Below are 24,491 nucleotides of genomic sequence, written 5' to 3'. Positions count from 1 at the left end.
CCTTGTCCTACCTTTTCTAACAACTGCAACACAATGACATGGAGGCCTGCGACAGCATAATTGATTTCTCCTTCCCTCTATCAACGGTTCACATTTGTTCCGCACAGGACTGAGCCTGCCTCTTCCTTTGAACTCCTGGCTAACCACGAAGGCATGCTTCAGAGAGCCGTCCTCATTAACATTCCAGGTCTCCCTTCCCTGTCAGCGATAAACAAGCCCCGCATCAACGGCCTCCTTCCTTCCAGCTTTACAAATGAGTGGCTCAGTTCCATGTTTCGCTGCAGATCCAGGTGCCCAGGCGCACAATGCGGGGCTAAGAAGCACGCGGGAGAGACTAAAAATAGAACAGCAGTTTTGGACGCATACCAGAGCAGCTACTTCATCTCAACTTGCTTTGCACACTAAGCCTAATGGGATCCATCAGGCATGAGTTCTCTCACTCTCGCCGCCCTCCCTCTCCCACTCGCTCTCCCTCCCCCCCCCCCCCCACCTGCCATCTACCGTTGTCAGCACCTTCCTGGTGAAGGGAGCAAAGCAGGTCAGGCCAGGGACAAGAAGTGTGTGCCCTCCTGGTCTTAGTTTACGAGTCCTGGGAGATCTGGGGGCTGCAATTCCTCCTTCCGTACAAGCGTTTCTAGAAAAGAGCAGGCAGGTCCAGAACATGGTCACCTTTGCCCAGGTACACTTCGCTCCTCCAAGACTTTCATTGTTTAGCAAAGGCTCAACTATCACTTCCTACACACTGCAGTAAGTGTGACCTAGCCCCAAACTCAGAAGTTTCTTGGGCAGTTAAATAGAGAACTAAACTACACTATAGCGTTCCTCTCACAGGTCCCACCTGCTTGGCTTGAGGCTAAAGATTTGGGAGCAAATGCACCATCACAGATGGTGGGGCTGTGGCTCACGTGGGTGGGTGGGAAGCACGTGACTGCCCAGGGTCTGCGAAAGCCTCCCACCAGCAATTCTATCTGAAAAGCCTTTTGCAATAGAAAATGGAACAAATCAGTATGAAGTTAGGAACATGCTGTCCTGCCTGGGCACCAGGCCTCCCCAGTGCCAGCTGTATTGAATGAGCGAGGCTCCTTTGTGTTGTTGACGTGTCTCCCTTCTTGCAGCCTCCCTCCACCCAAAGGAGAGTTAGCCAGACCCACACATTTCTCATGAAGGCTAATGCAGGTGTTCCAAACAGCTAAGTATTACTCCAAGGAGTACCACTCGTGTGGAATTAGGAGAGGGAGGGAGAAAAAACAGAAAAGAAGAAGAGAGAGGGAAAGATGACTATCACAGTGTTAAAAAATAAAAGCCTTTTCATTGTTGTTGTTTTGGAGATTGGCCAGATACAACGAAAAGAAATCAATCTACTGGCGGGTTTTGTCTGTAAGCTTCTGGAAGGTGTCAAGATCTTTTCAATTGTGCCTTGGTTTCATAGAATAGCAGGATAAAGTAAACATGCCAAACTACTTCAAGAAAAGTCACCCTCCGTACAGCAATAATTAACCCCCCAAAGAATTTCCCACAGAACAAGTTGCAACGTGATCGTTTAATCCTCCAGTCGCCAGAGGACAGAGGTGCATCTTCCCTCAGCCTTCTCCTATGTTCATGAGGCTCAGTTTACCTCCAGGAGATACTGGGTCATTTGTTGAATAAATCTACCATCAAAACCTAGAAAGTTTTCTAGGTTCACCGAATAAATGTCTGTAGACTGGAAGCCAGGGTGTTCTAGCCCAAGGGTGAGTTTAGCAGAGCCACGGTGCCTCTGCACCTCACTTTTCTCATGCCTAAAGCAAAACTGCAGAGGTGCATGATTTCTAGAGTCCTTTCCAGACTGAAGATTCCCCGGCAGAAATAAATGATATGGGAATTAAATTTTTGTTGGTGATTTCATTCATCCTTTCTCGTTCTGGTGGTGGTTTATTTGGTTGGTGGGCCCTTATAGAACGATGTAGCTTGAAAAATATTGCATAATTCTTCAGGGGGAGAGGCATTTCTTCTTTGTGGCATTTTCCCACAGTCTAACCTTCCTTCTCTTTCATTTGCCACTAGGAGGTGGGTCTCACTGATTCTTCTTGGTTCATTAAGAAGAAACAGAAAGATCGTGTGTTTTGAGAGACTCTTTCTGGATCATTTCCCAGTGGTCACAGGACTTTGCAATTCATTTGGCAAAGGTGATGGTGACAATGGGGCATTTGGCAAAGTGGCTGAGGTGGCAGATGAAGTGACTGAGGTTAAGAAGGCTCCTGGCAAAACATCATGAAACAAGGTCCGGAATGTTCGAAACGGAGGACCTGCCTCCCTCGCAGACACGGCTCCGAGAAGAGCTCAGTCTTTAAACAGGTGATTTGTTTAATAAGAAGCAAAGAAAAAGGGTATCAACAACAATTCTGGGGGTCACTGAGCCGAGAAAGAGCTAGTCTAATACTTTGATTGTAGCCATGAACTGAGATGCCTTTGAATAATACAGAAATTGAACTAACCAGGCAGATATTCTGAAACCAGTCACTGAAATTAAAAATCACGTTTTAAGTTTTCAGTTAGTCACTAAATATCAGACAAGACTCTAGCCTTGCACTCCGCACACGTCACCCCTAACATCAGTTTAGGTCTGAATAAAGCTTTGAGGCTAAGAGGTTATTTTTACTGAGTCAGCCCTAGCCCACTTCCATCCCCTGCATACCTGCAGATGAATGCAAGAGGACCAGGGTAACTTCCCTCATTGTTCACCTCGGGGAGGAATAGTGGCTGAGGGCTCAGGACAGGCCTCCGAAGTGAGGAAGGGGTAATAACATCACATTATTAAACCTCCACACACTAGAAACATTTCAGAGTAATCATTGCTGATGCCATTTTTGTACAACTGTGTGTAGAATCTTTAATGATGGTGTCACCTCCAAAAAAAAAAACAATAAAAAGAGAGGAGGAAGCCTTGATGTTTGTGTCTGGGGTGTTTTCCAGGCATTTTGAGTTAACTAAACAAGCACATCAGTTTTACCAGGTCCCAAATGCTATGACACTAAAGGTACTCGTCATAGAGTCTTACAAATGAGGACTTCGGGTATACTAGCTTTTCTTTTCTTTTCCAATTTTAAAAACAAAGACATTCACTGTACCCAGCAGACATCTAGGTTATAATGTAAAGAAAACCAGTGTTCTTTGCAATTCATCAGCAAAGTTTCTTATTTATAGTTGATAAGTACTCGTCTTCCTGAGAACTATGATTTTATTTAGAATCATGGTTGTGTGTGGTACAAACAAAGTTGTTTTGTTCAAAAAATTCTACTGCAGGAATAAAGCTTTCAAGATTAAGTTAAAAGGGATTGTTTAACTCTCTGGCCTCAATCCTTTAATACAAAGTAGTCTGTTACATTTGTCTAATATTCTATTTAAGCAGCTTTATTGATGTCCTTGGAAGCACCTGCCCAGATAAATTAATATCTATCTATGTCCTTTGAGATAAGCGAAACACAATTTTACAAAAGAGTAAATATTTTATTATTTGTACATGAATCAGTTTGGTCTGAAGACACACAGCATCTGGCTAACTCAGAAAAGTAGCCCAAAGCGATGGGAGAGTGCTTGCAGTCGTTGACATTTATCGCAACGTCACTTGTATTGTCTACTTGCTAAGTGCTGAGAGCCCATTCTGGACACAGTCAGACTCTTAGGAGGAACCTGCAATGGGCTTAAGAAGCAGGGAATGCAGAGCATCCATGGCCTCTGTTTCAAAGACAAGGTCCTTTGAAGTCTGGGGTGGCCGGGAGGAAGAGGACCCTGCAGAACAGGTTTTCTGGGGTGGGAGGGCCCCTCAGGGAGAGACTGAAAACAACAGCCCTGAACGCGGCCACACAGCCTCAGCCAGAAGAGTGCCCGGCAGAACAGGGGCCCAAACGGGGCACGGCCCCCCGAGATCTGGGGATGGAGGGAGTCACAAGGGAACCACCTGAAGTGTGGGCAGAGGCCCTCGGGGCGGAGCTACATACTCTTCCTCTCTGAGTAGCCGCAGCAGGATATTTTTTTTATTCTTCGGCCAGCTGTAGATGTGAGTGTTCTGAAGCCAGGTGGGCACATGCTCCTTGGGGAGAGAGAGTGACAGAAGCAAAAGCCATTAGAGGAAAAACCTGGACTTCTAGATCCCAGATTCAGTTCCCAATTTTTCCTTCATGGGCGTCTCCTACTAAATTCTTCCGGGAGTCGTACCGTTCTGCTTTCGGAAGGGGTTCGAGTGTGAAATGTTCTTGGCTCCGGGTGCAAGCTGTGTAGCTTGTTATGGAAAGCACCAGGTGTCCAGCATCTTCCTTCAGTCTCCCAGGCTACCTGCCCTTTGCATCTCAGTGTGCTTTTCACCACCCTCCCATAAAAGGGGTAGGACAGAAGTCATGCAGAGGGATGTGAATTCCCCTGTGGCTTCCGCAGAAGGGTGCCAAGGCTTTGGGCTTAATCTAATTCATTATCCTTTCACTCCAGCGACAGGGCTGGCTCACAGAAGAAGAAGCCCACCAGATCCCAGTTATCGGGCAAAAGCAGAACCTGTAAGCCAGGGATCGTGAGGGTGCAGTTTCAGAGTGCCCTCGGGGAGTGGACATTCTGTTGGGGAAAGGAAGACAATAAGTAAAATATATAGTGGGTTCAATGGTAATGCAGGCTGTGGAGAAAAATAAAACAGAGAAAAGGGGTAGGGAGTTCTGGGCAGGGATGAAAGATCTGCAGTTTTAAATAGGGTGTGAGGGACAGGTCTCACTGAGAAAACAAGCAAAGACGTGACAGAGTAGAGGGAGCAAGCTTTGTGGATGTCTGGTTCCAGGCGGATAGGAGAGCCAGTGCAAAGGCCCTGTGGTGGAAGCATGCTTGCCAGTGCGGCCAGAGAAGAGTGAATGAAAGAGAGTAGGGGAGGGGTTTTGGAAGTAGAGGGGGCTGTATCAGATAGGACCTCATAGATTTTTCACTGAGTAGATAGGACTCCTTTGGGGATTGCAGGATGAGCTTAGACACAGCACCTGCTGCAGGTCAGGCGCCGTGCTGGGTATTGACGATGCCCAAATGAAAAAGACACAATTACTGCCTTGAGGAGTTCACAGTCTTAGGATGGAGTCAAAATGTAACTATTTTCTAGGCCATAGCATGCCAAGTGGAGCAGTCTGCCCTGAGAGCCGGTAACAAGGGGACTGTTTGAAGAAGTTTAAAAAACATTAACAAACCCAACTAAAAGCTGGTCTGCTTTTTTCTATCACCATAACGCTCCAGTAATTCTAAACAATTACTCCCAACAGCCACAGCCCCAGCCCCAGCCACGCACCACTGACTCAAGGTACTATAATTAAGAGCTCTCAAGAGAGGGACTATTCAGTACCTCGGCATGGGGGAGGAGCCGTCAGGAGAGGCTAGAGGGATTGGGTGCTATGGGGATAAGCGAGAGTTCGCCGGACAGACAACCAAGGAAGGGCACTGCAGAGCAGTGAGAGCACAAGTACAAAGGCACAGAAACATGAAAGAGTGGGGCGTGTGTGAGGGCAAGCTGACAGAGGCCACCGTGCCCAGAGTGTAGTGTCATCTGTGCACACGGTGGCACGAGGGAAGGCCAGGCAAGCGGCACAGCCCTCTTCTGAAGGGCCAAGCACGCCATACTAAGGAAGACCGATGTGATCTTGTAGTCAGTAGGAAACCACCACAAAATTTCTAAGCTGGACAGAGACAGATCAGATCTACATTTCGGATGTTCTTGTTTGATGGCAGGACAGAGGATGGCTTGTACCAGGTCAAAGCGGACACAGGGAGACCAGGAAGAACATGTTGCAGTGAAAGCAGTCAGAGCCGCCTGGGCGAGGGATGGAAAGCACACTGTTGGCAGGCTGTGAACTGCGCAACCCCAGGGGTCCCGTTCCCATAAATGGAACCCTCCCTCACCCAGGGCAGAAGTCTCAGTGCAGTCCTGACATCTAGGGATCCTCCAGGGTGGGGCTGGGCCTGAGCTCAGGGTGCTGTGGTCTGGCTCCCAAGATGTTTACTACACTGCTGCCTTTGCTTCTCCAAGCCTGGCTTGGGGCCTCAGATGGTTTTGCCCCCGTTCTCCAAATCTGCTGGCCTGCCCTTCCAGTGAAAAAACCCTCATATGACCCACAGCAAAGTTCCCTTCGGTAACTGTATGGGTTTAATTCCCGCATTCTACAGCTTTGAGAGCTGAACTATGTGCAACAAAACATTTCCTTGGAACAGCCTGCAAAAAATGCACACATCTTGACTTTTATGTGCAAGAGATAAGAAGTATCAGATGAACAGTCTCTTTTCGTCTCACGAGTTAAAACACAAACTACTTCTTTGTGTGTGATGGCTGCTTGAACAATTAGGAGGGTCTATCAGGTTAAGCTCTGAAACCTTCCTGACTCATGCTGGTCAACTGAGTGCTACAACCTGTTGATCTTTCTGGCAACACTGCAATCTCGAAGGATGGATAAAGAGCTGACAAGCTTTTCCACTTAAAGTCCCAGATAACAAACAAACCGTTTGTTTGTTTACCTTCTTAGCACTTGGGAAGAGCACAGGGATGAATCTGAAGTTCATACTTCCTTGTTTTATGAACTCAATCTGCATCTGGAAGAGAACACACTTGAAGGATTAATTTCAGGAATGAGGATGAGGAGTTAATGGTACCTACGATCATGCAAGCCCGCACAGGATTTTTATTCTGATTTCCTTCAGTGCCGCACACTCATAATCTTAAACTCTCCATCACACGTGTATGCCATTTGCTCATTCATCCGTCATGTATCAAAGGCCTATTGAAAGTCATGCTCTGTGGTCAGGGGGCCCGGCCAGCACCACCACCTTCCCCGCCATGCTGTGAAGGCAGGCCCCGCACCCCAGTGCCCTGGTCGCGCTCGCACTGGACTCTCCATCTTGTGCATATCTTTAACAACAGCTTCTGTCTCTCCCCAATCTTCTAAAGACACTCTCTTTATCTTCTCATGCCATGGGTCCCTTTGACAGTCTGGTAAGGACCCCTTCTCCAAATAAAATACGTAAGAAAATAAAACACCTAAGAGAACAAGAAAGAATAGAATATCTAAGAAAATAAAGGAACTATTGTTACTGTTATTGAAAACCACTTGTCAAATATTTTTGAAATATGTAAAAAACCTATTTGAGATTAAAAAAAAAAAAGTCATGCTCTGTGCTGGACTGGGGGTTTCAAGGACTAGGATACTTTACAGGGTGTGCTGAGCTGCCTCATAGCAGTTCACGGAAGCCACTCACGTGCATCTCTTCCCAATTCTGTGTTCAGTGACTTCACATTGGTAGCTTGAAATCGGCCATGTGAGAGTATTTGTACCATGGAAATGGGCAAATGCTACAAATCAGGATCCTTTTTTTTTTTTTGAGAACCAGTTTACCAGACACCATGGATATAATTCCTATCCTCACAAAGCCAGCAGTTTAATGAGCAGGCAGAAAGGAAAACTACCGACCACAGTGCAGTGTGAAAGGTATGAACAAATCGCTGTGGAAGCCCAGTGGGGGCCATCCTTTTCTACACCAGTGGCTTGAAGGAGTTACAAGGGGGTTGTCATCTGGATACTAAAAGAAAATAAGAATTTGGTCAGGCAGGGAAAATGGGGGGAGGGGAAGAACATTCTCAGCAGAGGAAACAGCATGAGCAAGTGTCTGGAGGTGTGAAGGAATGTTTGTGGGGTTGGGACCAGCTAGTAATGCGTTGAGGCCGGAGCACAGGAGGGCAAGGGAGGCCAAGGGAGGCCGAGGGAGGCCGAGGGAGGAGAGGCTAGGAGGTCAATGAGAAAAGCTTCATCTGCCAAGCTTTAGGTTTCCCACACTACTTCCAATTTGCTCTGACACAGTGGTGGCCCCACAAGATTTAGCTGCCAAGAACTCTATCAAAACCAGAATTTTCAATGTGAGAGGAGTTAAGAGTCTTCCAAATCCTGTAACCAGAACAAAGCTTTCAGTCATCTGATGACAAAGGAGATGAGGAATTATGTGTTCCCAACTATCTCATCTTCCAACTGATTTTTATAACTGAGAAGTCTTCACCATGCATGGGAATAAAAACAGAACAGAGAAGAAAGTGACAGTGGTGATGACTGAAATCACCATAGAAACAGCCTCATAAACACTCACTCTTACACTCACACACACACACACACACACACACAGAGTCACAACACACACAAACCGTCCATGAGGTGTTTTCTCAGAGCCATCTCACATTAAAAATCAGAAGACGACACCAAAGGCATATTTTAAAATGGCCCGAGTGAGGTGCAACTAAAAGCACCAACCACATGAGTACAAACAAGTGAGAGGAAGGGTGTAGGGCTTGTAAGTTAAAAGTGAAGAACTGGATTTAGTCCCTGACTTCCAGGACACTGCATACTGTACAATTTTGCTTGTCCATTACGCTACCCCGGCGGCGGTGCATTTTTATTGTCTCTTATGTTTCCAGAGATGGGCCTTCTGGGAGCCGTTGGCTCTATGATGCAGTTACTTATGGGTACCTCTTCGCTCTCTCTGTCCTGGAGTTTCCTGCTGCCTGGAGGGGACCAGGAAGTCAGCCAGGTGGGCAGGAAGGCACTTCTGCAGCTGGCCTCTTCGACCCCTCCAGTGATGAGGAAGGGCCCGAGACATTGTTGCCCCAAGAGACCAAGTTTGGGGACAATCTGGTTCATGGCTGGGCACCGTCAGAAAAGCCCTGAGGTTCAGCTGCCTATTACTGCCTGGCGTCACCACACACCAGCAGAGCTTGACAGGACCTGGAGCCCTTCACACGCAAGAGCTGTCGGCCCCGGGACGGGCAGTTCCTAGAGATGAGAGCTTCGGGGCCACGCAGACAGCCAAGGGGTAGCAGCACCCAGAGCCAGCCATGACCTTTTAGGGCAGAAAGGGTGGCTCATCTGGGCCCCACCAGGGTCTGTCAGGCTGGGTAAGAATGGAATAGGAGGGATGCTTATCTCCTGACTCCCTGACCTCACTCTCTGACCTCCCTACCTTGCCTTGGCTTTTGCTTTGGGTTGGTTCTGAGCTCAAGTAAGTGGTCGGCACTTGGTAGAAGAGGAGCCAGAGACCCTGAAGACCCAGATGGGGAACACCCACCCAGCCAGCCTGCCTTTTTCCGGTGCTCCCGACCCACAGGACAGACCTGGATTTCAGTCCGCCTCCCCTGAGGTGAAGCTGCATGTCCTTGACCGCCTGACTGCCTCCTGCCTGGTGCTGCTTACTTATTCCGTCTGGGCCGTGTCTGCTTCCTGCCCCATCTTCCTGTCTTAATCAGTGACCTTTTATGCCCATTCCAGGTGCCTTCCCCCCTTGTGGAATGTTCGAGCTGAAATGGAGCTTACAAGTTCTAGTCCAGTGAGTTTCAAGCCTTTTCAAGTCTCAGAATCCTTGGTAAACCAGCCTGAGAAAGGCAGACAGCTCTGGGTGGGGTGGGAGGCCCAGAGCCCCCAGCACATATGGGCACCTGGAGGGACTCTACAGGAGAGTGTGACAGTCACAAGTCTAGTCCGGCGTCCTAGTCAAGCAGGCACCGTCTCCACAGGGTCTATACGGTCATGGAGAGCAGGGAGGTTGCTTGCCCATAACACAGCCAGTTCCAAAGCTGGTGATACCTTCAGCCAGAATGTTCTGTCAGATGCTGCGTAAGTCAAACTTCCTATAAATGTCTCCCCCTGGTTTTAGTTTGACCAGGCCCCCATAGTTCAGGTGTTGCTCATGTATCATGAGCTAGAACCATCCCTTCCCTTGACCGAGCATCTGATCTGTGCCATGTGCTCCACAGACATTAGTTCATCCAGTCTTCACAACAACGCGGTGTTAGTGACCCATTTTCTGAATAGGGACATGGAGGCACAAAGAGGTTTAAGCCTTTGGCCGGTGGTCACACAGCCTGTACAGGAGGAAGCTGGATTTGAACAGTCTCTTTGACACAACAGGCGGTGTCCTTTTGGCTGTGCTACTCTGGCTCTCTGAAAAGGCAGGGGACAGAGCAGGACACAGATGCAGGCATCCACTCCCCTCACAGCCCTGTCTCCCGCCACCCCACCGCACCTCCCAGACTTCACATTTGTTGATAAACAACCAAGCCAGTGAAGCACTGCTTTCCAGCATCTTGGAACTTAGAGATCACAGATTAATCTCCCTGTTACTGAGATGTACACTGAGTCCCAGAGATGTGGGGACTTGCCCCAGGTCCTGAAGGTAAGCGGAGCGAGAACCAACACCCGCCTCTCCTGCGGGGGTTCTTCACCCATCAGCTGGCCTTCCTCAGTTGGCCTCTGGTGAAGGACAGGCCTTCACAGAAGAAAGAGCCTGACTCCGAGGCCCCAGGGCCGCCGAGGTGCTGTGGTTTCCTCACTCACCATTCGATGAATGTACTTAGTATGTAAGCCATGCTCATCCTCGTCCAGCTGCGACTCAGCACCTTCCACATCCTGTTTGTATTTGGGGCTGATTGCTACAATTATCATCACTGTCTTCTGTTAATGAGAGGGAGAAAGCATGTTTATGGAAGTGTGGAGTGCGGTCCATTTGGTGACGGCAGGCTGGAGACCGGCCAGCAGGATTGTGAGCATTCTCTGATACACTGCGGGATGGGGGGCCGGCCTCCATCCGCAGAAAGTGAAAGGCACGGCCCCAGCCCAGGCAGACTCCCGCCTCCCCTCCTCCCCTCTGTCTCCCTCCCCAGCTCCCTTCAAACACCAAGAGCGAATGGCTCCGGCTCTCCTAAATGGATGCGGTTCTGCACACCGATTTCTACAACCATTGCCAGTAAATGTCTAATGAAAACCGGAATCACTAAGTGACTATGCATTGTGGCAAAATGGCTCTGCAACGGCAACGATGTAAACCCCCTCCCTCGGGCAGCAGGATCTAAGCTGTCAGTTACTGCACCCTTGACTGCCCTGCTTGCTGAGGAGCAGACCCTGCAGCACAAAGCAAACATCAGGCTGCAGACAAAAGGAAAAGCCTCAAAACCCCAGCCTGCTGAGACTCTGTCCCCCACCGCTCCCTCCGAAAGAGGCGGCCGACACGGACAGGCTGGCAGCAATCAATTTCTATCTTGTTAAAGCACAAAGTGTCCCAGTGGTCGGTATAGATTCTGTCAGTGGAAAACAAATCACAAGGCTGTGAGGGGGCGTCGGGGGCTGGGGGTGTGTGGGCAATGTGCTGCACGGCCTGTGAGGCGGCCCTGGAAACCTCTTCAGCCTGATCCCACAAAACATTTGGGGTGGCCTCAGATTCAATTGAATTCTGCCACTCCCACCCCACTCCCCGCCTTCATTTCCTCCTTTCCTATTCTGGTCAAAAAATTGTTTGCTGTGATTGTTATCAACCACCTGTGTCTGGTTCGACAGTTATTTCCTGCCTGTGCATGTCCAGGAGGGTGACCCCATCCTTCCTTTCCAAGTCTTTGCACGGCTGCCAACAAGGGAAGCTTTGTTGGGACTTGGTCAGCTTTGGCCTTGGTGGGTATGCCAGTGCTTCTTTCATAAAATAACTCCACAAGCTAATTGTCTTTCTCACCAGAAAACAAGTTCAGAATTTTGGAAAGTACTTACATCCCTAAGGTAGCGTTCCATCCACTTAATGATATCAATGCCTCGGATTCTATCCTCAAATATGTCAATCTACAAGAAAAAGATGTGGAAAGTGACTCTTAATGAGAAGCTCTGTCTAGATGCAAAGCAAGAGAAAGCACAGGAAGCTATATACATTTAAGACTGAAAAAGTCACTAACGCTTTTTGCAAGGAGGAGCCTGTAAATTTAAAAATCAAGATACAATTTTCTTAAAATGTTTCCTATTTCAAGATTAGTAGGCATTTGAGTATTTAGTATTTGTAATTATGTTTTAAAAATCTAGGAGACATAGTAGACCACCAGTTGCATGTAAGCCAGCAACATATGCATATATATATGTCTGTAATTTGGAAGGCAAACATGATTCTGGAGCATTTTAATGGATGTGTAGTATGTGCGTACTGAGATACGACATGGTACTTTGCTTGCATTAGCCAGGTCATTATTATGGTATTATGTCCAGTTTCGATCTATATATTTAGAAAGGATTGCATGAAACCTGAAACAAGTCCAAGAAACAGTCACAAAAACAATTACTGAGATGGTCGGGGAAAGGTTTATGATGAAAGTCAAGAAGTAGAACTCCTGGGCCTTGAAAAGACTGGTATTAAATATCAAGCCTTCGAAGGGGAGAAAAACCAGTTACTTTCTGTTTTACAGAAGACCAAATAAGAAGGCCTTTCCTGAGTTCAGCCTTGTTCTGCAGCCAGAGAGCAGTGTGTTTGTGCACAAGGCGCTCTTGATTGGAAGAGGGATTATATACGGGAATGGGTAATACAAGGAGAGTGTCCTTGAAGAGGGGTTATTTGATTCAGCCACACTGCTCCCAGATCAATTGTCCTAAATGTTATGCCGCCATTTAGGGCCCATCAAGTCAAGTCTCAGCCATGCAGCAAGCTTCTGTGCCACCCGTGATCCAGGCTTACCTCTCTTTTCCACACATGTCCTGTCTACTTTACTCCCCACATTGGTGTCCCCTGCACCCTAAAAGCACAGTGCAAGCCCCCCTGCTCTGTGAATCCTCCTCACACACTGACTTCCTTCTCCTCACCTTAATGAACTCTACCCCTTTGTGACCACTGGTGGTACTGGACACTGAACACATTATTATAGCATTCTTTCATTTACTGAATGTCTCATTGATGTCTGTCTTATCTCTTCAACCTAGTTCTAAGCTTCCTATGGAACAAGATCCTGCCTTGTGTACACCAAACTCAGATACATATAGTACAAATATGAGTTCAGAATGTTTTTCTTTTTAACTGATGGAACATCAAAAATGGAATGGCTTTCCTTTTGGTTTGGATGATTCCTGCTTTAAAATGTCCGATGGCCAGTGGCTACATTAGGTAATCTGGAGAGAGCTTCTGCAGCTCTCCGAGGTTGTGCCAATTATCCATTTCTGTGCTACGAGAGAGAAGCAATGTGATGTCAGGGCTGAGAAGAGACAGGCAGCTTGGCTTTCCTCTTGGCTGCTGCCCTTCCCACTTGCATGACTTTGGAAACGTTCCTGAAACTCTCTAAGTCTTAATATTTTCATTTGTAATATGTGGTTAATAAACCTACTTCCTAGGGTGGTTGTGAGGATTAAAATGAGTTAGCGTGGAAAAGGCGCATCAAAATGCCAGACATGAAGTAAGTACTCAATAAATGGTCATTCTCATTATTACCCCAGCACCTAATTCCTTCCTTGCTATGGAGGTGGACATTCTGGGCGGCACAATGTGCTGGAGATCTTCCATGAGTCTCTCCAGATCTCTACTAAAATCCACAGCTCCTGTCAGGCCAACTTTTCCACCCAGCCACTATTATGAGCTGAATCGCCTCCCTCCAAATTCGTATGTCTCAACATATGTCTTAACCCGCAGTGCCTCAGACTGTGACTGTATTTGGAGATAGGGCCTTTAAAAGGGTGATTAAAGTAAAATGGGGTCTTATGGGTGGGCCCTGATCCAATATGACTGGTGTCCTTATAAGAGGAGATTATAAAGAAAGACCAGAGGAAAGACCGGGTGAAGACACAGGGAGAAGATGGCCATCTACAAGCCAAGGAAAACACCTCAGAATGAAAGCAACCCTGCTGACACCTTGATCTTACACTACTAGCCTCCACAACTGTGAGGAAATAAATGTCTGTTGTGTAAGCTCCCCCACCTGTGGTACTCTGTGGAGGCCCTGGCCAGCCAATACAGCACCCCCTTTAGGTTGCAGGCGTCACTGTTCCCTTGCCTCTTTAGACCTCAGGGTGGTAGGAACTCCTGCTTTTGCTAGTCCTGGGATATTGAACTATTTATTCCCTGTGGATTCCCTAAAACTCACCTAGAACTTTGGAAAATTGTCCCTTTATTAAATTACCCATTAAGTTTATTTTTCTCCACTAAGGGGATCTTGATGTATCCATATAGTAACTTAGCTGTCCAGGATGGGGCTATGGGATTCTACCACAGGCTTCATAGTGATGAGGGTCAAGGACAAATTTAAACTCGGCCTAAGCAGCCCCTGATTGTTAAGGTCACAAAAACCTGTCCTCTTCTCCAGAGACAAGCAGTATGCTTATTTGGAAAGGACCAAAAGTAAGATCTTTTCTGAAATGTTGACCTTATGTCTTGTAATTTGATTTTATATCATGGTTGCCACAGTGTTTCTTATCCCAGAAATGAGAAATTGAAATGTTGGTCTCTATATAGTCATATAGTTATATAGTCATGAAGTCATGAAGTGTATAAAGTCATGAAGTGTATAAAGTGTATACTTTTAACAACTTTCATGTACTTCCATTTAAAAAGAATTATAGACTGAAGAAAAAATTTGAATAAAACTCTTGTTAGAAATGCTAAATAATCTTTAAAATTGACATTTAGCTACTAAATGACAACATTTATCCTTTATCCTTCAACATTCCTATTTGTAGGTATTTCCCTTAATTTTTCACCACTCTTTAGAATTGACTGGCCCTAAATACCCAGAGGAGGTCTCTGGGAAGGAAGAGAAGCGATCTCAGCGTTTGAGGAAAGTCAGTCCTCCAAGCAGCCTCCTGTGGTTCTCTATTTATCCTAAGGAAAACTTACATGGGTTTAAGCTGAGCTTTTTCAAAGCACGGCAGGGGACTTGAGGTGCATGTGCTTCCTGAGATTTCTTAGGCTAAGATCACAGTGAACTGCAGGGCTGGGGTGTCTACCTTCCTGAACTAGCCTAGACCAGCCGAGAACCTGGCCAGGTACCTCCCCGTCCAGAAGCATTGCTGCTGCAGCAAAGTGTGGTCCAGCAGCTTTGCACAGCGGGGCCCCAGGCTGCAGGGGCCTCCACTGCAAACCTCACAACCCAGTGCAGAACGAAAGGACCTTGTAAGATGAGTAGGTGACCTGGTGAAGCCTGCAGCCTCCTGTACCACAGGAAGCATAACCAAAGCGGGCATGATTGGTGAGGATGGGCAAAGATGTCAAGTGCAGCGAGAGCCTGGCGTTTTCTTCAGGCCGGGCGCCAGCTGCATACATGCTCAGCGTTTACGCCGTTCTGGCTGTTCGGAGGCACTCGGGGTCGCGCAAAAGGCATGCAGGAAAAACATGCTGGAGACTTTGGGTAGTTTAAACTCTAGAAAATAATTACCTAAATCCATAAGCATTTAGTTCATAATCACGTAAATCAAATAACATAGCTTAAAACATCAACAGCTCTTTACAATTTTTCTTGTTTTTCTTTTCATTATACTCACTTTAACTGTTCAGTCTTCTCTTTGGATAAAATACTTACTGCAGTTTGGAAGCCATTTACCAACAAAAAGTTCACAAATTTCACCACCTCCATGGCCGTGTCCATAGAATAAGTGATAAAGACTTTCCCTAAGAGAGATTTTTCACATTTATTAGAAACTAGTCAAATAATTCTACTCTAAACCACACTTGAAAAGTGTATGCAATGTCTTTTGTCCTTCTAGAATAATGAAGGGAAGCCTCAGGATGGGAGTGGTCTAAGGGCTTATGGCTACAGCAGGGTGAATTGCTGTCCTCAGGACATAGATCTGCAGGCCCAAAGGGGCAGGGGGGTCTGTCCAAGGGAATGCAGACTGCTCAGGGTGCATGGAAAGGAGAGAGAGTTCTGGCAGGCTGAGACAAGCAGAGGAGGTCTTCTGAAAAACCACATGATGCGTTAACAAAAAAATCCATCACCCAGAACCTGCAGGGCCTTAAGATCAGGCCACCCCTGGTATATTAGAGACACTTGGCTCTGTGCCCACAAAATACTCTCACAGCAGGCCAGGAAGTTAAGCCCTGCTAAGGGGCCACCCAGCAGCGTCCTCTTTTGATCTCATGATGCTCTCCACTGCCCTGAACTTGACAAGAGCAAGTGAGGAGAGGGAGAAAGTGGTTCTCCTCCCCCTCCTCCCCCTCCTCCCCTCACTGGTGGGGGAAAGGCCAGGAAGTTGGAGTAGACTAAAACGCAGCTCAGAAACATTACTAAGAACTTCAGCAGCTTGAAGGAGAGAGCCCGCCTCTGGCAGGTCCAGCATCATTGACTCCCTTATTTCTCCCTGAGTCAGCCTAGAGCAGCAGATGGGATTGTGCCCATAAGCCTAACCCAGTCAGGGTGGGAACCAGTGTTTTCCCAGGCTAAAGTCTTGGGTAAATTATCTGGCTAGCGTGTTAATGTGGTAGATGAATAATCTCTCTGTGTTGGCTTTTAGTCTGGAATCAACTGGCTACATCTCAGGAAGCCCTGGGGCAGAGGGTGAAGAAGAAAGCAGGGGCTGGAGAGAACCTACTTATCTACGCTTAGGCTCTTGTTTTTTGAAGCACACCTCTCAAATGGAAGTATGTTCAATGGTCATATTGACTCATTTAAGCAGCCAGGCATATTGATGGCACTCTATTTTCTTCTCGACACCTAGTATTCAACCAATTCCTCTGTAAGAATTTTAGGACTCCCTTTATAGGTTATGGTAGGATAAATATGGTCTATAAACTGACACCCAGACTATATGTTAACATCTTCCATTCTCCAGAAATGCTCGAAATTTAAAGGTCTAAGATTTTAAGAAGATTAAAACAAAAATTTTTAATAAAAAACAACAATGGATAATTGTCATAGAAATCTTTCAGAGCCTTAAACGACCAAAGAGCATGGATTCCCCCAGTTGGAATTAACAAATGCAAAGGGCTTAATTTTAAGTTTGGTTCAAAGCAGTGCCTAGATTTGGAAAGGGCTTATTAGAATTCCAGCAAGCACAGCAGAATGTAACAATTTCACAAGTAGTGACTGTTTTCTTAAGATTTCTGGAACTTACTGTCCTGACAGACCTTAATATGAGAACATTTTGGTGATATTTCAACATTTCTGGTTCTGGCTGCAAAATGTGGAAAAAGCATCATCACCTGACACTTAGTCGAATGTTTCTTTAAATAAAAGGCTTAGTTTGCATTTGGTTGTAAAGCAGTATGGAGAATGTGAGACTGCTTTTTCCAAACAAGATTGCTTATTCCCACAGGAAATGACCTCGTTCTTGAAGGCTGCTGCTAATTTATGGTGAGACGCTAGATCCCTGGCGAGACGCTAGATCCCTGGCCAATACCACATGGACATCTAATCAATCTATCCAGGGACAAATCCACTCAAGAGCATCATTTAGAAGAAGGAAAAAGCGTGGGGGTCATTTGTTGTTGGAGTACATGTTGAAGAAAATCTAGTTGTTAAGCACTTTGTGAGTATTGCAGGTAGTGTCAGGATCACTACAAACAGTCCTACAAAATGCTGGTTACTTTTTTAACAAAAAGCAAAAAAGGAAATTTCATTTCACTGTGTAGTATGTGAGAGATATCCAAGATTATGGATGAATAATCATCAAGTACTCTTAAAGTATAAGACCTGACAAGAAGAAGGAAAAAACAACATTGCAAACAACTTACGCAGTTCTTCTGGCAAATTGCTTGTTTTCAGAGTTCCTCTGGCTGGAGGGTTACTTGGGGGTCTAGGGATAGCAGCTGGGGATGGAGTCTGGGGACCCTGCGGTCTCAACTCTGCAGGACACTCCAAGGACTCCTCAGGAACACCAGCTCTGTGAGGTGGCTGGTTGTAAAGCCGGTCTCTGGAAAGGAATACATTCACAGTAAATGTTCATGTTTTATAAACACAAACCTAGGGGGACAGAAAGACTTTAATGACTATGGGAAATACCAGTGAGCTATCTCTCTCCTCTGCCTCCATTTCTTTCCTGACCCAGAAGGACAAGGTTTTTTTCTGCAGAGATTTTGGTCCATGAGCAATTTGGCTGGCTGCCATTTGTAAGGGCCTGTGCTAGGGGTCAAAGACGGAAGAAGGATTTGACTTCTCGATTTAAGGACTGTCTAATGGGGAAGATAAGTCTCTCGTACAGATCAGACAAGATCACCAACAAAACAAAGTAATACAATGGGTGACATACAAGGTTTGGCGTTTAGGCATTCTGATAAAAAGACAACTTTTAGCTCACGATACATAACATTTAACTATATCTCAAAAGATGGAAAAGACCATGTAGGTTTAAAAGTATCTATGTTAATGTACGAATGAAAATCTGATTTTGAAGACCCTTTAAAGAGGTTTGTACCATATTATTATATGGCATCTTTATTATTATTTTGGTCATCAAAATATTCCCATGAACAGTCTGCTGAGAGGAACAACCAGATGCCCTCGTGTGAGATTTGGAAGGTAGACGGAAATGGAGGCCATGCTTCTGCCACTTCTGTGGTTTCTGTTGTTAAGGGCTGTCTGTCATGAGGTGCCGAGTTCATCAGGAGGCATCCCAGTGTCCCGTTACAGCTTCACAGTGTCAAGGGCAGGGCATGGGCATCCGTTTTTTGCCACTGCAGACCTAGCAGGAACAAAATGTTTCCAGTAGCTGAGGTGGTGGCAGCTTCCGGACTCTGGATTGTGCTGTGGGAGCATGGCCTAGAATGGAGAGCTCCGTGGTGGCTTTCTGACCCTCCGCCTCTCTGACCATGCCAGAGGAAGCAGCCTCTTTGGTCTCCTGTTCTGTGACGTTGCTCTGGGATCATTCCTGGAAGCCCAGCCTAAAACTCGTTCCTCCAACCTCCAACAATGTCGTTAAGTACCCAATCCCCTATATTAAATCCCTTCTGTTTACAATAGCTAGAGTTGTTTCTGTTTTCTGTAACTGAATTCTAACTGATACGGAGACTAAAACTGTGTCTGTAATGTTTTATTTCTTCAAAAAAATACGAAGTAAATGTGGCATTGTTAACATTTTTAAAAACCTAGGTAGTGGGAACAGGAATGTTTGTTATTTGTTATGTTTGAAATTGTTTTATATTCTAAATTTTACAAAAGTTTTGAATATAAAAATCTGTGTGTATATGCCTAGATTGTTGCTTATGATTTCATACCCAAAAGAGTATTAAAAAAATTCTGAAAGTCCTATGTAACAAGATTTAAAATAAAATTATACAGAATCTCAGCTATATTATATTTCTTTTTTTTTTAAATTAATTATTTAATTAATTAATTTTTGGCTCTGTTGGGTCTTCGCTTTCTGTGTGAGGGCTTTCTCTAGTTGCGGTGAGTGGGGGCCACTCTTCATAGCGGTGCGCGGGCCTCTCACTATCATGGCCTCTCTTGTTGCGGAGCACAGGCTCCAGACGCGCAGGCTCAGTAATTGTGGCTCACGGGCCTAGTTGCTCCGTGGCATGTGGGACCTTCCCAGACCAGGGCTCGAACCCGTGTCCCCTGCATTGGCAGGCAGATTCTCAACCACTGCGCCACCAGGGAAGCCCATCAACTATATTATATTTCTAATTGTGAATGCTTGAGGAAGTTATTTTTATTTTATATTAATATAGAAAAAAAATTTTATGACATATGCCTTCATCTAATGGGGATCCAGTTCCATATTCTTTTTGGATTAAATGCCTTTGTACCCAAAGTTGCTTAGTTGTTATAAAAGACGGTTACTCATTTGACAAAGCAATGTTAAGGCCTTGATAATATTCAAAAACTTTCATATAAAACAATATCATGGAGAGTAATGACAAAGTAAATTTTCTGTATTAAGGTTCTCTTTCAAAAGACCAGTAAGAGGGGAATTAGCTTCATTACCTGTACTTATTTTTCATTATCTTAAAATGATAAAATAAATCCAAGGAGACCATAGCAGGCTTAAATTGATGTTACAAAAGCAATTACTCTGTACTACATTTGCTATTCTTCTGTATATCTAAAATTATTTCAAAATAAACATTTATTTTAAAAATTACTATTGTCTCTCCTATTCAACACTAAACATAAAGATGCTTAAATTTTGTTTGTTTTCTTGGAATTTTAGATATTTTTTCTGCAAGAGTGCTTATCTGGCTGTGAATCATTACTTAATTCCATTATATAAATTCCATGCAATTTTGTTTTTAAAAAAATAAGGCATCTGTCTGCAAAGAAAATCTGAGGGCTTGTCAGTTTTTGAGTGAAGAGGAAAGGCAGATGTGCCTTATCTGCCATTGTAAATAGAGTGGGCTTTTTTCTTTCAATAAACTTTTTGAGCTGATTACCGATTTCTCTATTTCTGAAAAAAACTGCTTTAATAGGACCTTCATATCTCATTCCGTTCTCAAAACAGAATATAGATTTACCCTGAGTGGTATATAAAAGTCATGCTTGAGCAAGAGCAAACATTTTATCTACTCTCTTTCCAATTTTGTCATAAATTAGGAAGCTCCATTTACATGAGTTGTTCCTGTATATTTTAGATCTATAAATTAAGAGAAAAAGAAAACTTGAAAAGTCAAAAGAAAACAATGGGGCTTCCCTGGTGGTACAGTGGTTAAGAATCTGCCTGCCTATGCAGGGGACAAGGGTTCGAGCCCTGGTCTGGGAAGATCCCACATGCCGCGGAGCAACTAGGCCCGTGTGCCACAACTACTGAGCCTGCGCTCTAGAGCCCGCGAGTCACAACTACTGAAGCCCGCGCACCTAGAGCCCGTGCTCCGCGACAAGAGAAGCCACCGCAATGAGAAGCCCACACACCACAAGGAAGAGTAGCCCCCTCTCGCCGCAACTAGAGAAAGCCCGCACGCAGCAACGAAGACCCAACACAGCCAAAAATAAATAAATAAATTTATAAAAAAACGAGAGAACAATGAAGAGAAATATGATTAAAGGATTAGACAATTAAATTAGACAATTAAACAATTAAAGTCAAGAAAAACCAAAATTGTTTTTCTGGAAGAAGTATCGGAAAGACCTAATAATGGTGTTCAACATGTGTGAATTCTTTTATTACAAAAGAAAATAACAGGTTATTTTAAATTTCTATTAAAAGCGAATTGAATTTAAAATTTCAAAGTAAGAAATGGGCTTAAACAGGTGTAGAAACTAGGGATATAAAAAAGAACTTCATAGCTTTGGAAGTCAGTCATAGTAAAACTAAAAACCTATTTCGTGGGCTAAAAGGCCAGGGGATCTGAAAGTAAAAGAAGCAGGTGTGACTTAGCATCTTAAGAGCCTTTCCTTCAAGAGCATTTTGACTAGTCACCAGTGGCTTTATGTGTCTGGTAAAGAGATTCTTATCAACCAGCTTCCCTTTCCTCCTGACCTGAAAAGTCTATGTGGGGCGTTCCAGTGTGTGACTTGGTCAGCAGCCTGGGTAGCAAACCAACAGAGAGTTTAGATACATTTTGATTGCATTGGCATCATTCTTTTTCATGTTAGAACTGTTTGAAATTTGGCCCCATCGTACTTACTGATACCTCAGGAGCCCTAGGGAGGAGTAGTCTCTTTGTGGAGGCCTCTCCTCTTGGTCCCAGGGGCTGGGATAGTTCAGGATGACCTTCTGCACAGGGTGCAGGCCTCTCACACTGGCTCCAGGTGGGGCCTGCCCAGGTAGAGCCGGCTGGATCACTTGCTGGTAGGCTGCTCGAGGGTAGTCGTGGCCATCTGCAGGTAAAGACAGCAAAGAAAACAGGGAAGGCTGACCCTAGCTCCTTTGTGTGAAAGGAGAGGTAAGCTCAGTGCAAATTTTTGTCCTGATACCAACTGAGGGTTCCAGATAATGTTTACCACCTCTAAGATGTTTGCCATATTTCTGTACTATTATTTACTTGATTTCTTTCATGAAATTGAGTCATTGTTTTTATTTTTTTCCTAAATAAAAATGTCTGTGAAATCATGAGTTTGGTGTTCTAATTGGAAAGCACAAAGCTCCACATAGGCCCCTATTTAAATAAGATGCTTAAAATAATCCAAACTGAGCCTATTCCAGCTGCCTGGCTGATAAAGACCAGGACTTGGAGGGCATCTCTAAGAATGGGGAGGTAGGACCACAGAGACCCCTTTGGTCTAGGACAAGATATACTGCCCAGGTTTTGCTGTTACAACCTTCCTGGGGCAGGTGAGATACATCCCAAGGGGTCCAGATCACCACTATTCCTACCATAATTCCCCAAGTTTTTAGAACCCAAGGCTAGGAGAAATTATCCTAAGGGTAGATACAGAATCACTACTTGCTCTTTTCCTTCCCTGGACACACACACACACACACACCAATCCCTCAAGAAGAAGTCAATGAATGAAAACTTGGCTCACACCTCTGGGAAGTAGCCAACCAGTTGGCAACACCTCCCAACTTTCTCAGTCCTCTTTTGCTAAAGGCTATGTGCACCTGGGGCCAGGGCAGTTAGAAGAGGGCAGTCTCAGAGCAAAGCCAGGCCTGGCAGTGATTTATATGAATTTGTAACCTAGGAGAAAGTTGGTCCCAGCCAGACCCAGGAGTAGCAGAGTCCCAAAGGAAGAAGGGCAACCTGCCTGACCAGGTGAGAGAAGAGAAGCAAAGGTCAGAGGAGGCATGCAAGGGAACACAGGAAGGGTGGGAGAGGAAGGCTCTGGGGGAGAACTGTCCAGGCCCAAAGGGGCTCAGGTGTGGGAAATCTGAGAGCTTTGATATATCTTAGGGGTAGGCCTAGCTTGGAGAGGGACTGGAGAGAGCCAGGTGGACAACCCTGCAAAATGAACCATGAGCATGTCCTGGTAATCCAAGCATTGCCACCTCTGCCCAAGCAAGAACTTGGATGATCGAGGAGGCATAGCTAGTTAGGGCAAGAAAGAACCTTGGTTTTCAAAAGATATTTATTGGTCTTTATTCTTTTTCTGATTATATAAATAATAACCAATTTGCCTGCTGTGTAGGTAGGATACATGCCGGGATGTAAAGTGAAATAAAACTAGGAAGTGAGCAAGAAAGTAACAGATAGAGAAGGTTCGAACCAGAATGCGGAGAGCGAGAATGTGGTTAAGAACTTTATTCTAGTTTGGTAAGTAGTCAGCAACCACTGAAGTTTTCCTGGGAATATCTAGGGGACTATGGCCTCAAGTACAGAAGACAAATAATACGTGTATTCACTAGTGTGGCCCCACTGTCTGGACTCAGGAAACTTGGCTGGGTGACCCTGGAAATGTGCACAAGCCAGTCTCTCAAGCATGGTCAGAATCCCTGGATTTAGTCTATTGTCTGCTCTGACCTGTGACACCAGCTAGGTCCTTCCTGTCCTGCTTCCTTTGGCAAAACTGACCACACCCCTCTTAACCCAGGTTGTCTCCCAGCCCTGACCGTGACCCTTGCCCTGCTATTGCTTAAGCCTGGTCATGATATTAGGGGCTTAATAAAAGGGAGGAGGATAAAAGGATCTGACTGGGTCTATCCCAGCCCCTTGGCTGATAAAGACCAGGACATGGAAGGCATCTCTAAGAATGGGGAGACAGGACCACAGAGCCCCCTATGGTCTAGAACAAGATAGACCACCGAGGTTTTGTTTTTACAGCCTTCCTGGGGCAGGTCAGACACATTCCAAGGGGTCCAGCTCACCAGTTGGAGTTTCAGGGCTACAGGGCTGGTCTCTCCTGCTGCTCTTTTCCACAGCTAGAACAGGGTACAAAGTGCCACTGCTATCAGGTCACTAGGCCAGCCATGTTTTTAGGTGTCTTGTATGAGTGGACCATTTACAAAACCAGCTATAGATACAACCCTCCAGAGATTTCCCATTGCATTTAAAATCCACCTTGCATGATCGGGTCTCTGCCCTTCTTGATTTTATCTCCTATTATACTCTGCTCATCAAGCCCCAGCTATCCTGGCTGTCTTTCTTCTTCTTGAACGCCCCAAGCTAGTCCCCACCTCTGGGACCCTGAGTCTGCCATCCCCTCTGCTCAGAATGTTTTGCCCTGTGTCTTTACAGATCAACATCTCGACATTCAGGGCTCAGCTCAGATATCACCTGTTCACCAGTGGATTCACCTGTTCAAATCCCATCTCCCTATTTTATTTTCTTCCTAACGCTTATCATGTTTGTGTAAGTAAGCATGACTCTTACTTGTCACCTTCTTACCTGCCTTCCGTACGAGACTCTAAGCTCTGTGAAAGCATGAACTGTGTCTGTTTGCCACCACATCTCCAGGCACAGTGCCGACACCCAGGGGATGCTCAATAAATGAATGAATGAAGACTGAAGAGTTACAAAGCCAACTTGACACACGCACACAAGCGAAGCCATGGAGCACTGCACAATCTGCCTGGTAGGTCTTGGGTCTTCTAGACTGTCTATGTCTCATCTGCTATCCATTTGCGGTATTTTCAGTGTGCATCCTCTTCCTACTTCTCTGGAAGTAGGAAGAAAGAAGACAAGGAGAAGAGGAGCAACGTTGCCAGTGGCCTTGAAAGTTTTTAATGCTTAGAGCCATTCTTGTTTCCCATATCCATTAAAAAGTGGCTAATAAGGTTTTATTTGCTTTAAAAGGACTACCAAGCTCTAATCATAGGGTTTGTTTCTTTTCCAGAAGGCGGATGTTAGTGCCGTTAATCAAAAGCCTTTGAATCAAGGACATATGATTTCTAACAGATTATTCCTCACACAACAGGTTTTTGTCTCATAGCAAC

General features: G+C 45.5%; 1 protein-coding gene across 3 annotated transcripts in view; it reads right to left on the bottom strand.

The window, feature by feature from the left end:
* Window positions 1–3,458: 3,458 nt before the first annotated feature.
* The window catches only part of TRAF3IP2 (TRAF3 interacting protein 2), a 41,110-nt gene continuing 20,077 nt past the window's right edge, over window positions 3,459–24,491 (bottom strand). The window contains exons 3-9 of one of the 3 annotated variants that reach the window (XM_007190712.2): window positions 21,313–21,499; window positions 17,482–17,660; window positions 15,332–15,420; window positions 11,562–11,630; window positions 10,362–10,478; window positions 6,508–6,582; window positions 3,459–4,069 (exon numbers count right to left, since the gene is read on the bottom strand). In XM_007190712.2, the coding sequence (XP_007190774.1) occupies window positions 3,923–4,069; window positions 6,508–6,582; window positions 10,362–10,478; window positions 11,562–11,630; window positions 15,332–15,420; window positions 17,482–17,660; window positions 21,313–21,499 (863 nt within the window). In that variant the 3' untranslated portion in view covers window positions 3,459–3,922. Of the gene's footprint in view, window positions 4,070–6,507; window positions 6,583–10,361; window positions 10,479–11,561; window positions 11,631–15,331; window positions 15,421–17,481; window positions 17,661–21,306; window positions 21,500–24,491 lie in introns of all 3 variants that reach the window. The other 2 variants (XM_057527902.1, XM_007190711.3) reach the window with 2 other exon arrangements.

This window comes from Balaenoptera acutorostrata, chromosome 14 (assembly GCF_949987535.1).
Source record: "Balaenoptera acutorostrata chromosome 14, mBalAcu1.1, whole genome shotgun sequence".
NCBI lineage: Eukaryota > Metazoa > Chordata > Mammalia > Artiodactyla > Balaenopteridae > Balaenoptera > Balaenoptera acutorostrata.
The sequence above is the reverse complement of the archived record's forward strand: the minus strand, read 5'-3'. Positions and strand labels throughout refer to the sequence as shown.